The sequence below is a fragment of the Phycodurus eques genome, chromosome 11 (genome assembly GCF_024500275.1).
Source record: "Phycodurus eques isolate BA_2022a chromosome 11, UOR_Pequ_1.1, whole genome shotgun sequence".
Taxonomy (NCBI): Eukaryota; Metazoa; Chordata; class Actinopteri; order Syngnathiformes; family Syngnathidae; genus Phycodurus; species Phycodurus eques.
In genome coordinates this window covers 16,018,821-16,034,122 of record NC_084535.1, presented here as the reverse complement: position 1 = coordinate 16,034,122, position 15,302 = coordinate 16,018,821, and the positions used below count along the sequence as shown (strand labels likewise).

Sequence of the window (15,302 nt, the reverse complement as noted above, 5' to 3'; positions counted from 1 at the left end):
CTAGACAGACACCACTCAGGTATATGCTTAGCATTTGAATTTTTAAAAAATAAATAAATAAATAAAAGAATCAAATGAGTGAGAAAAAAACATGATGAGAGAAGGGGGGGCTCGGCTGTGTGTGTGTGTGTGTGCGTGTGTGTGTGTGTGTGTGTGTGTGTGTGTGTGCGTGTGTGCATGTTGGGAAAGAGGTGGGGGGAGGGTGGGTATCTGCGTCAGAGCTAGAGGAAATGAAGTCAGAGACAGGGGCAGGCAGGCTCAAGCAGGAGATGCTGTTACCGCCACTCACAGCAGCCATTTGGGCCTCACGTTGTCTACGTCACAGAGCTGGCACTAATTATGCCCGTGTCTCACTGTGTTGCACACATGATGTAGAACGGAATTCATGTGCATTACACATGCACTATACCTTTTGATGACCTTTAAATTACCTCAGCCTTGTGTGATTTATTCCACTGGAAGTAAAGTGAGGGAATGGAGGATTTCTCTAATAGTTATTTTTGTAATACAGTATATATATTTTCTGTAGTGCAGTGGAAGGTACAAAGTCAAATTTCCCTGGTCACACAATATTTGTAAAATAAATACATTGGGAAAACAAGGCCACAATTGTAGGATGTCATACAAGGTGCAAACACACTTTCATGAGACTTCACCTCAATGAGAATTTAATAGATTAACGCCACCATTGTCTTTGGCTTTTTTTTTTTTTTTTTTTTTTTTTGAGGAAAATGTGATGGCCATAACACAGCAAATGGAACTTATTAGCATACCATACCATAGTAAAGCAGTACACGTCTCTCTGTCCTAGCTATATAATTTTTACCCAACAGAAGTGAACATTTCACAATGAACAATGGTGAGTATTTTAAATTGTGAATATTGACAAATGTGGTGGCATTAATTGGTGAGTAGTTTTATTTTATTTTTTATCAAACAAATGTTAACATTCCCTCACACTTTTATGACAGCTTTGTTGAAATGTTACTTAAAAGTGTAGCGTCTTAGAGAGAGCGATGTGCTCGTCAACGGCACAAACGTCCCACTGGCGACGACACATCTGCTACGTAATGTATTTTCATATTTCAAGTGTGCTATAGTTTTCAAATGCATTTGAATGACATTCACAAGTCTCAGGAAAACCTTATGTGCCATGATTTACAGACAGCATTAGACTGCAATGAGTCATGCCACGCTGGTGGTTGTGTGCAAAATCACAGGTTATGCACAGTGGTTCTGGATGAAGTGAATGGGAGAATATGCGTAAGTGAAAGCTATGTGAATCAGGCACGCAAAAAAAGATGCGTAAATGGCAGAATATATCCCATAGTGATTTGGGCAGTATATTTAGCGACTTTTTCGACCCCTTTAGGGACTATTTTTCAAAAAAGTGACTAGAGAGTTTAATTATACTTTTAACTAGGGCTGGGGGAAAAAAATGGAGTAACTCGGCTAGGTCGACTTCAAAAATAGGTTGACGCTGAATTTCTGCCAAGAAATAAAAAAGAAAAATAAGTTCCGCCAAGAACCATGTTTGCCCTGCCGGAACCAATGTTTCACACAGACATTTATTGCAGACGGCCGTAGTGTTGGACCACTGATAAACTTTGCCAGAAACGACAGAGGAACGTCTGTCTGTAGGTAATTTTTAAGACACTATTAGATGTGTAATGTACATGTAACATGATGTATGAGTGACCTGAATGGTAGTGTTTTGTTTTGTTTTTAACCTAAAATGGTAATTGATCACGCGCTAATGCTGATCGCAAATGCTAACCATTGAATTAGATATTCGCTTATTTTTTAATTGTACGACATAATAATTTATTGCAAATTATTTTGCTGACCCTAAAGCTATGTCACACGGGTTTGAGAAGCACTAATGCACCAAATCTATTAATCTTTTATTGAATATGATTGGGCTGAGCCAATTATGTGAACAGGATGAAATTAATGATAGTACATTTTGCACGCCTGGGTAAACCATTTTTATTACAATATCTAAATGAATTTATGACGAATCAAATGACATTGTGCCGGAGTTAACCTAGTGATGTGGCTTGTCAACAAACAAGCTGCTGGCTATATGTAAATGTACAGTATTGTACTCTCCATGATGATGATGCGTTATGATCTGTTGAGACTATTAGACTAAAGGGCAGCAATTTAACTTTGAAACTTGATATACGATACATATAGTATGTTTTATGCGCCTCACTTACAGTAACCTACAGTAATAATAAAAGCATGACAAATTATTTCTTACATCAGTACGCCAATAACTATTGGGGAACTCACAATAATCGATTTATGGTTTTAAAAATTTGATCAGTTGTGGAGTTGATTGTTGAAATGTTTCAACCAGCAGAGGTCTTGTTCATTCAGTCTAAACACGTTTGCAGTCTCCAGTGACGAGAAACATGGCATGAGCTGTTGAAATTTGGGCTACAGCGACACTATGGCAAGCTCTTAATCTACTCAATACATCACCTGCATGGAAAGAGGAGTTGAGAACATTCAGAGGAAGCTTCTACCATCCCATTAAAATAATAATGAAATACCGAAAGCAATGAATCAATCATCATAGTCGTCAAGGAAATGTAGTCAAATGCCCATCCCTGATGCTTATTGTAATATGCCAAAGCACAAAATTAATTTCACACACACTCATGCGTCTCCCGCTAATACAAATCCTGTCTATTTGTATAAGTGCTCAACGGTGACCAAGATTTTTTGATTTTTGCATGTGTAATTGGAGAGGAAGACTACGATGAAGACGAAGCACGTGGTTGACAATACTTCATTTGCTTCGCTGATGTGCAATATCAAGTGTGTGTGTGTGTGTGTGTGTGTGTGTGTGTGTGTGTGTGTGTGTGTTCCTTCAACAAGAAGACACACAATTGGGCACGAGTGCTAATTTACATACGTTTACATTTGCTCACATAATATAACTTCAAGTGGCCTGTGGGTTGAAATATCTTTTGATTTTTTTTTTTTTCATCAACGTGATGCCGCAAATATGACAGACGTTTGTCAGCCTCTTTCAAACCACTAACCACACTCACACGTGCGCACACACATACACACAAAACACACTGGTTTTGTCACAGAAAGATGTCCCATCTGTATGTATGATAAGTGATTGTGTCAGGTGACTGTTTAACTCACACGTGGACACACTAAGACTAAATTTAACTTTAATCCTAGCATTAAAATGTTCCTGCTGTGATCAGAGTATTTAACAGTGACCATAGACTATAATGGCAGCACGGTGGGCGACTGGTTAGAGCGTCAGCCTCACAGTTCTGAGTACCCGGGTTCAATCCCCGGCCCCGCCTGTGTGGAGTTTGCATGTTCTCCCTGTGCCTGCGTGGGTTTCCTCCCACATCCTAAAAACATGCATTAATTGAAGACTCTAAATTACCCGTAGGTGTGACTGTGCGTGCGAATGGTTGTTAGTTTGTATGTGCCCTGCGATTGGCTGGCAACCAGTTCAGGGTGAACCCCGCCTCCTGCCCGATGACAGCTGGGATTGGCTCCAGCACGCCCGCGACCCTAGTGAGGAGAAGCGGCTCAGAAAATGGATGGATGGATGGATGGATAGACTATAATGCACACAAGCATAGGAATACTAATAGATGCACTGAGAGTGTTACTTTTTTCCTCAACTGTCCTCTTTGTCTATGTTTATTGCCAAGATCATAAACTGTGTTCAATTATTCTAATTCATTTCCCCCACCATATAATTTTTGTTCATTTTCTACTTGCCCTTTGTTATTATTTTAAAATCACCTATATTTCTATCAAGAATTTATGTTTATATCAAGAGGTTGACTTGACCCTTGACCTTTTAGAACAGTTATTTTATAATTTCTAAATATTGTACTCACACCTGAGGAAATGAAAACATTTTGTAGAATTTTAACATGGATCTAGATAAAATTGCAGCTCCAGGAAAGATTATTATTAATAAAAGTTAAATATTATTAGACTGTATCATGGTGTTATTTGTAGTTTTTAATCTGAATTTTCAGTAAAAGAAAATGCATCTTACAAAATCAAATTAGCGTATATCCAAGAGATAAGCATCATTAAAAATTTGGTGATGAGCCAGTTGTCAGAGGACTACAATGTATTTTGTGTCATAGCAGTGTTACAAATTTACAGCTGCCAGCAAACTTTGACTTCAAAAGTTTATGTCGCTTATGAAGGAAATTCAAACATGAACTGATGTCTGAAATCCCCTTAATTTAATACAAAAAAAGGCATTGTAGGCTACTAAATGTTTGTGTTGTTCTCTGGAAAAAGGCTAGTGAGTGACATTAAGAATTTAATAGAAAGACGCTGAAAAAAGAGCACTAATCTCCACATGTTGATAATAGCTCATCGTAGGCCTTGAAGAGGAAAAAGACCTTCAAGATGTCAAGTGCCAAGAAATGAGGGAGTGGTTGAGAAGACCAGTGGAAGCCGGCCGGATGCCTGCAGCAGCCCACATCACAAGCCAAATAAAGTGTGTATGAATCATAGGTGAAAAATATGGCCACTGACGTCCAGACTTGTCAGTGTGTCTGCCAAATAAGACGGGCAGCCAGACGTCAGCTCTCCTTGTTTACCGATAACACATGGATAAAGTGTAGCTGACACACTCACACAAACACTCGCCATGCACCCCACTCATGCAGTATCATTTGTCCAATGAAAAGCATGTGTCTCACAATTTCTGTTTTCTGTATTCTTAATCACAATTAACTATTAAATGTTAAATTAAATGTTGACTACATTTTGAGACGCATGCTGGCAATATTTCAAGATATTTTACTGACATTAAGAATTGAAAATCAATGGCCATGGTGTCATAAAATGCTGAAAATGTTCTGTGTCGTCTTAGGGGAGTGGCTCCTTAAATTTCCCTCACAAACTATCACTCAGTGAACGCCTGCCCCAAAGGATACTTCCCTCAAGTTGCTCCTTTTTTAATACTCTAGCGCCACCTAGTGTCTATTTTTGATCCAGTTTAAGCATCGCGATGGAGTCATTGTATGAGATAAAAGAGGTTATAAAAGGTCGGCAGTTTCATCAAGGGTAACATTTTTCTCTATTCAGCGCTCAAACAGTAACCTGCAAGTCACACCAAGACCACTAGTTTGCAGTTTAAAGCTAAACACTCACCTGATGAGCACTATATGTTCAATTGTATCATTGTCTGCACACTGCTAATTTTCACAGCATAATTACCCGGATAAAAGACAGTAGTGACAAAGTCGTGAATATCACACACACACACACACACACACACACACACACACACACACGCCACACTAAATAAGACTGTATGCAAGGTGCAATGCTTCATTAAAGACTAACACTTTTTAGATGTGCAATATTTTTGTGTTTAATTTTATTACTCCTACACGTATACTGTTTTAGTAGTGTTATTTTTTTGACTGCATAAAAACTAAAATCAAAAGTATTACACAATTATTAAAACCTTACTCTCAAGCAGCAAAACATCAGCCCAGATTTGTACCGCTATAAGCACAATGTTAGCCTCACACTTTTTGCAAAACAGCACACACACTGATTTACAAAACACTAAACACACTTGTACACAATAGACATGAAAATATGTCATGATGTCATTTCCTTGCAATTCCAAAGTGCTAACTGTCAAATTAGCCCACGTAGCCAATTAGTTAAACACAGCCATCAGCTGCCCGAACAAATGATTGCTTAATTGTAGACCCACCAATCAGGTTTAAGCACGATAAAAATGCAGCAGGTGAGTTGATCTGTCTTCAAACAAAATGGAAGGAGTTAGAAGAAGAATGAGGATGAGAGGGGGAGTTTTATTGTCAGATATCCATCCATCCATTTTCAACACCGCTTATCCTGGTTAGGGTCGCGGGGCGCTAGAGCCTATCCCAGCTGACTTCGGGCAAAAGGGGGACTACACCCTGAACTGGTCACCAGTCAGTCCCAGGGCACATATAGACATGGACAACCATTCGCGCCGTCACTGAGTGGCAACTGAACCCACGCTGCCCACACCAAAGTCAGGCGAGTGTACCGCGGGCACCATCAGTGACTATGCATGTAAACTCATCAGCAAATAGTGCACACAGACGACACTCAGCACGTACTGGAGCTCAGTACATCTGATTCCATATTCCTGGGGGGGGGGTCACAGTTCATAATAATGCATGTGTTCATCTCAGCATTTACTTGTCTCAGTGATAATCATTGATAAGCAGCCATGTGGGCCACAGCTGTCAATGTGGAGTGATGATGGTGATAAATGAGTACACACGGTCTACTGTGTCGTTAGCTGTCAGTCAAAATACAGGATGTATTAAGTATGACAACAAAGTGCCAATATGGCAAATTTGCAGAAACCCCACATTTCTATCTGTATTTCATCACCGTGAAATTCAAGATAGTAACATCTTGAGTGGGAGTGCACCCCCTGAGTGGTCACAGATGTCAGGCACAGTCGTGGCAAGGAAATGCCAGTATTCTCCTTCTGTGTTAGCCAGAGGAAACTCTCACTTGGGTGCGGGCCCAGAAAGACTCCAACCCTGTGACGCAAATGTCACAGAACAGAACAGGTTGAATCCTGAACTGTGCTGTACAAATACTGGCCACATTAAGTACATACCGTATGCACAATTTGCCCAGTTCGTGACTGCATCTTGGCGAAGCAGTTTGCAGCATGGTGCAGTGCAGTTACACACAACCACAAGGAAAAATAAACAAATAAATAAATAAATATTGCTACACTAACACATCTCTGACAATGTCAACCAAAAGTGAGCCTTATTCAAGCACAAAATTGCAAAAGGAAGCGTTTGGTCATCTTAGTTTTCTTTTGATTGTGCGTCTCAGGGTACGTTCACATTTAGAATTCAATTTTTCTGGTCCGAATCTGCGGATGGGTTTGTAAACTGCTAAAACCATGCTGCATTAAACACATCAATCAAAACTAACTCACAGCAATGGAGAAGAGACTGACCAGATACCAACAATAGTACCTCGCAATACTTCTTATACAAATGGAGTAGCAGCCTATGGTGTGTGTCACAAAGGTTCCAGGCCTGGTTTCATGAAAGTCATTTTAAACACATACTAAAAGTTTCCCCCTTCAATCTGGGCCAGATGATCAACCAGCACATCATCATAGAGATCCTGCCGTGTTTGCTTCATTCAGTGCGTGAGAAAAAGGGAGAATTGTGACAAGACAACTTGTGGCTGTTTCACCATGACAATGTGGCTGCTCACAATGCAACAGTTCATGGCAGAGCTGAACAGCACCCTGCTGGAGCAACCCCCTACTCAAAAGAATTGGCTCTTTCTGTGTTTTTTTTTCTTCTTCTTCTTCCAAAAGCTCAAGAGGATCATCAAGGGTAACTGTTTTGAAGATGTCGATATCAAGATGGCCGTGATGACGGAGCTGCGGAGGATACCGGAAGAATCTTTCCAAGTGGCAGAGAAGGCTGGGAAAGTTCTCGAGGAAAACTTGTAGTTTGCGAATTGGATTTGAAATATATATTTTGTCACACAAATCCTGGAACCTTTCTGACATATATTGCGAGACATGAAGTATGTATCAACACACACTAAACAAGCTCTAGCAAAAGTTTGTGAAACGATGACACATGTACCAAGGAATAATTAATTACATTTTAATAGAGGATTCAATTTTAAGGCGGCACGGTGTACGACTGGTTAGCACATCTGCCTCACAGTTCAAATACGATCTCGCCTGCGTGGGTTTTCTCCGGGTACTCCGGTTTCCTCCCACATCCCAAAAACATGCACGGTATGTTAATTGAAGACTGTAAAATGCCCGTAGGTGTGAATGCGAGTGCGAATGGTTGTTTGTTTGTATGTGCCCTGCGATCGGCTGGCGAACAGTTCAGGGTGTACCCGCCTCTCGCCCGAAGATAGCTGCGATAGGCTCCAGCACGCCCGCAAGCCTGGTGAAGATGGGCGGTGCAGAAAATGAATGGATGGATGGATGGGATTTAGTTTTGTCTTTTGGCTACATGTTCATAATGTCTTTTGTCATCCTTCATGAACCAGGAAGCAGAATGCTAACAATAGATGACAAATACATGGCACACCAGGATTTATGTTTAACTCAGTGACATCGTTGTAATAGTATAATTTTGATCCTATTTGATTAGATGCAGAAGTTCCAGTGAGTGTACAGAAATAATAATACAGTCCTAGAGCAACGTCCTCCAGCTGGACATTTTGCTTTGTGCAGTTTGACACCACTAGATGAGTTTCACACGCACTGATGTAAATGTTCTGTCTGGCCTGTACAGACATGACTTGTGACATAAACTGTTTGGAAGCCACTATGAGGCGCCCTGTCCCCTTTGAGCATAATGCGCTAGTATTGTGAAGAAATTAGATGCCTCCAGGGCACAAACACGGAGAATGGATGTTATTGTCAAGCAGGGCACTTTTTTGCACCCAACAGTCAAACCCATGAATTGAGAAAATATTTGTCAGGGTATACAGATTTGAAGGTGGGAAAATATTTGTAAAACATAATCAAAAACACATCTCAGGCTAACTTGGAAGTGAAAATACGTTTATCAAAGCTAGAGGGTCAAAACAGGTTTTACTGGGTCTCTGAAAACACCTACTCATGTCAACAGGCTTGTTGCCAAAGGCGCAGCGCTATTTGGATTCATGCGTGTTGTATTCATGTCTGCTGTGTTATCACTTGTTTATACAGTGCCTTAAAAGTCACATAGTTTGGAATTCAGCCGAATATTTCCGGAAAAAAATATTCCTCAATAGTCAAATGTAACCCGGGGTTCAAACAATCATCATGTGTGACATTATACCGCACTTGATCAAATCTGTCAATGATGTCAGCTCAGTGAGCAGTTTAAGGATCAATCACACCAGTGTTTTTGCTTTTTCTTTGGCTTGTTTGTGTTTTTTGGTTTTGTCATGAAGAGGAAAAGGTAATGATAACCACTGAATTGAAAATGTTATTTATTGCGCAAGTGTATGGCTGCTCAGTACAGAACACCCTGGATTAGTTGTCAGCCGATCACCAGGCAGATATAGAAAAACAACCTTTCAAAGTCATATTGAAATATACAGACAACTTTGTGTCTTCATGTAACTTAATATGCATGTTTTGTGAATGTGTATCTGGAGGAAACTTCTGTAAGGCAGACACGGTAACCACCATGCTGCCTTGAGTAATATAAAAGCCAAAATCAATTAAGTGCATCAATTATTTTTAGCACATATAACATTGAGGTCTCTATTTTTGCAGACAGCACATCTGCGGTGGCGCACAAATGCCAGTGAGTCCTGGTTTTCCCGTGAGTGCGAGGCTAGCTGCATATGTTTGCCAATTTGGGAGATGGGGCTGTGCCCAGCTGGGCGGTCCGGCGTAGCGAGTGTGTGCCTTTGCAGAAAGTTGCTCTGTACCGCTGGTCTAACGCGATTTTGGTGAATTTGATTGGACCAGAGGCAGACAGATATTGAGATCTTTTGACATATGCAAGTCTCCAGCGGAATTCCGTATACCCACTCACAGTGTCTGTTGCCTCTTCCGCACAGAGATGTCTCCATGTAACGCTCTGAGTGCACCACATTGGAAGGGTATGAGAGGAGCCGCTTTGATTGGCCGGTGACTTAAGTGGGCTGGAAACACTCCCAATTCCCAACACCGGTTTATTGGCCTCTGGCACAGTCTTGTGCAGCCCACCGTATCAGATTTATGCCGTTCACCAAAATAGGGCCCTGAGGGCCAATTTCTAAAACAGTAAACACCATCCCAGCAGAAACAAAGCTCAAGATGTCTTCCTATGCTAACTGGATCCTTATGTTCCCTTTCTGTCCGTCAAGTGTATTTAAAGTGTATGTAGTTATACTTAAAGGTTTTATTGATTCATGTAATTATCATATCATTACATTTTCTTAAAAGGAGCTGGAGCCTATCCCAGCAGACTTTTGGAGAAAGACTGGTCGCCAGTCGACCAGTTCAGGGTCGCCCGAAGTCAACTGGGATAGGCTCCAGGGCCCCGAGACCCTAACCAGGATAAACTGTGTTGAAAATGGATGGATGGATGGTTGCCAGTCGATCACAGGGCACAGACAGAGACAGACAACCATCCACACTCACAGGGTTAGGGTCGCAGGGCGCTGGACCCTATCCCAGCTGACTTCGGGTGAAAGGCGGACTACACCTTGAACTGGTCGCCAGTCAGTCACAGGGCACATGTAGACACGGACAACCATTCGCACTCACAAGGTTGTATTATGGTGACTGTATATACGGGATAAATGAATTCACTTTACGTTATTTCCCATGCGGAATGTTTGAAATCAAAAAACATTTTTAAAAAAACTGACGTCAACCAGAAATGACAGAATGCGTTCTCTACTTTGACAAGGTAAAGAGTAGAAAGTACAGATACAGGGAGTAAATATGAAAAGCGGGCCCAAAAAATACACCCTCAAGTAGATACCTGGAAGATCTACTTAAGTACAGTAACAAAGTATTTGTACTTCTTTACCTCACACCACATGCACCATAACACTACAGAATGTGGATGTTTATGTTTGTGCATCGACTCACAGAGCGCCATAAATGTTCAAGCAACACTCCAAACGCAAAAACATCAAAAGTGACTTGACAAATAAGAGATTATAGAAAATAATCCGCAGCCACACACAAGATCTGAAAATAGAGAGAGGAGGTGATTAAATGGGCGATTCGCTCATCTAATGCAAGTGAACAAAGCCCCGGAGAAATGAGGTTTCCTACCTTGATCGCTGCATCCTTGCAGAGGAGATTGCTCGAATCCCAAATCGTCAAGACTTTTCCGTTTCTTCGACATTTGCTGCATGTGTTGGCCAACTCGGGGCGTCCTTGTCAACCGGCGGGATACACAACACGTGGAACGGTCTGCGTGGGGTGACAAGAGGGGTGACGAGCACCGTGAGAGGCGCTCATTCAGACGCGTGCATCCTCCTTCCAAGAATCCGGTCCGTGTAATCCAGTCTGGCCCGCTCACTTCGTCGCGATCCGGGTCGGTGCAAAAAAAAGAAAAAAAATATGAAGCGATTTGTCACTCACGTGCGCGGCGAATTTACGCACGAGGTTGCCGACTTGTACGTGAACCTTGAAAAGGGGATTTCGTCACTGGCGCCCGTTGTCGCTTTGAAACTATAGGTTCCCAAGTGGAAACGTTCGGCCGCTTTATTTATTTCTGCGGCGAAAGGCTCGCAGCGACGTCAGACGACCTATCTAATCAGGCGTGGATGACGCACGGAAACTCTTTGGATATCCCGATGGAGGAGTGCTCGCTCAATGTAAAAGGACCGAAACCTTGGCATCCACGAAACACTCAATTCGTGTGATTACTTGTCACGTGTAGTTTGCTGTAGTTTAAACTTGCTGAACTTGTGTGGAGCGCGCGCGGGTACTCTACCTTCACTTTTAGGGCTCCGTAAATCCCACGACGCTCCGTGGTCGACGAAGAAGCCCCTAATCCACGCGTGAGGGTGACATGAATGGAGCCGACACGCATTGTGTAACGAGGACCATCTAGGAGTAGCCTTTTCTTGTACTTGCCGGCTACACGGCAACTACACGAATGAATACAATAATGAGCGCATCAGTCGTGCTGTTGGGTAAAGTCCAAATTAAATGTCTTTCAAAAGGATGCGCGTTGGAAGTCTTGAGAATACAAATGATTCAAAAAAAGACATCATATCCAAGGAGGGTTTGCGTGCGTGTGTGGCTGATCCAATTGGTTTAAACACAGGCAGCGATAACCAAATATCACACATTGTCTCTCCTTTTCCCCAAAAAGTCACAGATGGGCGCCACCAGTTGAGCACACAAGACGCACGGACGCACGCGCGCACACTCCCTCTCTCTCTTCTCTTTATCTCGCTCTCTCAATTCTCCGACATCCTGATTTATTCATGAACACACCACGAGGGTCACTAGATCATATTCCTTTGCTCACATCTGGTTTACATTTACACTGTAACGCCCATAGCTGTACATTTGATCTCAGGAGGACTTTTTTGTGTGATTATTTCGAATAACATTCAATTGTCGCTGCCCCTTTGCACATATTCTTTAATTGTGAAGGGCTGCATTCGCTGACGCCTGACGCTGGGTTTTGGTGGTATTTTCTTTAAGCAAACTCTCTCTCTCTCTCTCTCTCTCTCTCATCCTCCCTCCCCCCTCTTCCACTGCAGCTGCTGACGTCAACGCATGCTTGCGTCAATGCTGCCTGCTTTGGCAGAGAGGCTTTTTTCATTGTGATCATAATGGGATTATTAGGTTTAGAGAAATACCCTGCTTTCATGTTTTGTTACATGCATTTTTCAAAAACATGATGGATGAACCTTTTTTTTGTGTGCTTTCCTTCCTTCTTGCACTATACATGATTATTTACAAAGAAGCATTTTCAGCATCAAGATATACTCATATGTATTTGTTTGTCTGTCAGAGATGGAAGACAAATCCAAACAACTTGCACAAATATCAAAGAAAGGAAGTTGCAGTAGGAGACTTCAACTGCATAATTTGCAAGCATGCATATATAAACATTACAGGTTGTGTTCAGATGATCACAATTTAATTTACTGTCTATTCATGTCAGTCCGTGTGTACGTGTGAGACTCAGGAGGATGTTACAATGTCCATAAGCACTGACCTTCTGCAATGAATGGACTCTGCTTCCTGCGGGTCAGCCTTGTTTTACCTCACATAGCTCTCCTACAGACTCTCACCTCGACTTACTTGCACACTTTGAGTCATTGGCTGCATGTTCAAATATGTGTCGTATTAAATTTTCCACTTCAGCAATAATCCGATTTTTCTTGACAGCGTTTGCGAAATAAATGCCACAGCATAGGTGGCTTGGTAAAGCAAATGTGTCTTGGTAAAACAAATGTTCTCTTGGGTTGGACCGAATGTCAGTACTGTGGTGGTCCTAACTTGAAAGGCACCTTTTGCAAACCCCCTTAGGATGCTTACGATGCTCAGGCCAGTTAAACGTTTTTTTTTTAATGACAGTTTTCCTCAAAAGACACATTTCTTGAAACCAACCATCATTTTCTTGATACTGTAAACACAAAACACAATTTTTGGGCTACATTTGCAAAATCTCAGACTCAGTGCTCAAAACCGAACGTTTTCGAATCAGACACAGAGTCAATCAAAATGGAAGAAACACCACTACGAGTCATTATACACAACATTGGAAAAAGAAAAATGATCTGATTATAAAGCCATAGGAATCATCTTTATTGCACAAATAGCAATGCCTTTTGTAAAATAAAAAATTATAAAAATCCTGTTCAGTACTTGTAGTACAGCTTTTCACAATTGCTAAAACACAATTTCTTGGAATCTGCACCCATGTTTTCAGTACCTTAAACACAAATCCAAAAATGCAAGCTACATTCTCAAAACCCCTGAATCTTCCTGTAAAATCAAACTATTGCCTCAAAACGGACCTTGTGTCAATCAAAATTAAAATCGCCACCAAACAGCCACTACACACAACATGGAAAAAAGGACAACACCATGAAGGGATCATAAAGCGACAGAATCATCTTTATTGTTCACAATAGCTATGATGAATCCTGTTTAGCACTTGCAATGACAAAAATAAATAAGTACTAGGCCTTCAAGTATAATGAAAATTGATGTATTGAAACACCTTTTTGTGTACAGCATGGTATAGAATCATACTGTAAACATGCACTGTACATAACTAATGAAAAAATCAATTGCCTGTTCATATCTCTGAATCTTAGGACAAGGGTGGATACAGTGAATATACTTCGGTTGGGGTGCACTTGCTGCATTCCCGCTTTATTCCCGCGCATTGTCAAACCATGGGCAAGAACACGGTCAACGAAAGCTGCCCATATCTCATCTGAAATACCTAAGTGTTCTCTGTCTAATACCTCCTCTCCTCTGCCTCCTTAACCACCTCTTATTCTGCCTCTGTCTCTCTGATTGTCTCTCTCCATATCAAAAGTTCAACAACCAGTGCTCACTGAACTGGTTTATATTAGTCACCTCGCATCATTAAACACAAGTGTGATTAGTTTGGAGTTGCTGTGTTTATGTTAAGACACCACTGCTTTAATTGAGTTTCACTTCTGCTACCTGTGCTTACCATTATGCAACACAAATGCATCAGAGTGCAAAATGTGTGTTAATGGGTGAAATTAAATTTGAGCGTTGAAACAAAATCTCATACAGAGCGACTCCACAAGAGGGCGCAAATTACCCATACAAACGCCAATGATTGACATGTCAAGCAGGCGTTACACTATAGAAAATCATTTTATGTAGCATTTTCTTTTAGCATGTCGCTGCCCTCACAGCAATGCTGCCCTTTAAGGCGACACATAATGTACGTGCCAGAAATAATCACTGTCAACATGTGCACTATGGGCTCTATTTTCGCAGACAGCGGATTTGAGGCTGAATGCAAAAACTGCCGTATGCTGACTTTGTATGCTGCAAGTGCAAGTGCAAGGCTCACTGCACGTTTGCCAATTTGACATCCAGGTGCAACGAGGGTGTGTCCTTTGACATTTGCCAGGCGCATGTGACACTTTAATGGCAATAAGTTGGTATAACTTTAGGCCTGCTGATACGTTTAACTTTTGGCGCAACTGGTCTAACACAATTTTGGTAAATCGGATCACACGATCGATCGGGTCGCTGCGATTCCACATCGTCCTCTTCCATGCAGAGATGTCTCCATGCGAGACTCATTGCGCCACATTAAAAGGGAATGAGAGGAGCCACTTTGATTGGCGGAGAATGAAGTCAGCCCACAACGGCTCAGACCACGCTTTTTTAAATACGCCAGCTTGCGCGCGTCTGCGAAGGTACGAAAACCCTGTCTAACCCACCTCCATGCAGATTTACGCCGCCCACCGTGGCGGTCACAAAAATAGAGCCCGACAAGTTGATTATTTTATTAGGTACTTCTGCGTAAATGCAGTGTCAACTGTTCTGCCTTTGCAAAAGTAACTATTCTCCATTTTGACTGACACTCTTAGAGAGGTTTAATTATTGTGGTGGTGTAGAACTGCAATGCATTATTGAAACAGATTTTAAAAAGTATTTTTGCTCTCGTGTCGTCAAAATTTTAGAGAAGCCTCTCAGTATGATGTAGTGCAGTTCAACGGCAATGTACTATAACTTTGCAGAGCTAATGAAGTGTCCAAAATAATCATGATTTTCCTGACCATTTACCTTAAATTTAAGTCAAAATGGA

General features: G+C 41.5%; 1 protein-coding gene across 2 annotated transcripts in view; it reads right to left on the bottom strand.

The window, feature by feature from the left end:
• The window catches only part of pde10a (phosphodiesterase 10A), an 89,451-nt gene extending 77,920 nt beyond the window's left edge, over window positions 1-11,531 (bottom strand). For both annotated transcript variants that reach the window (XM_061689876.1, XM_061689877.1), the window contains exons 1-2: window positions 11,469-11,531; window positions 10,802-10,942 (exon numbers count right to left, since the gene is read on the bottom strand). In XM_061689876.1, coding sequence (XP_061545860.1) covers window positions 10,802-10,883 — 82 coding nt within the window. In that variant the 5' untranslated portion in view covers window positions 10,884-10,942; window positions 11,469-11,531. The remainder of the gene's footprint in view (window positions 1-10,801; window positions 10,943-11,468) is intronic.
• Window positions 11,532-15,302: the final 3,771 nt, after the last annotated feature.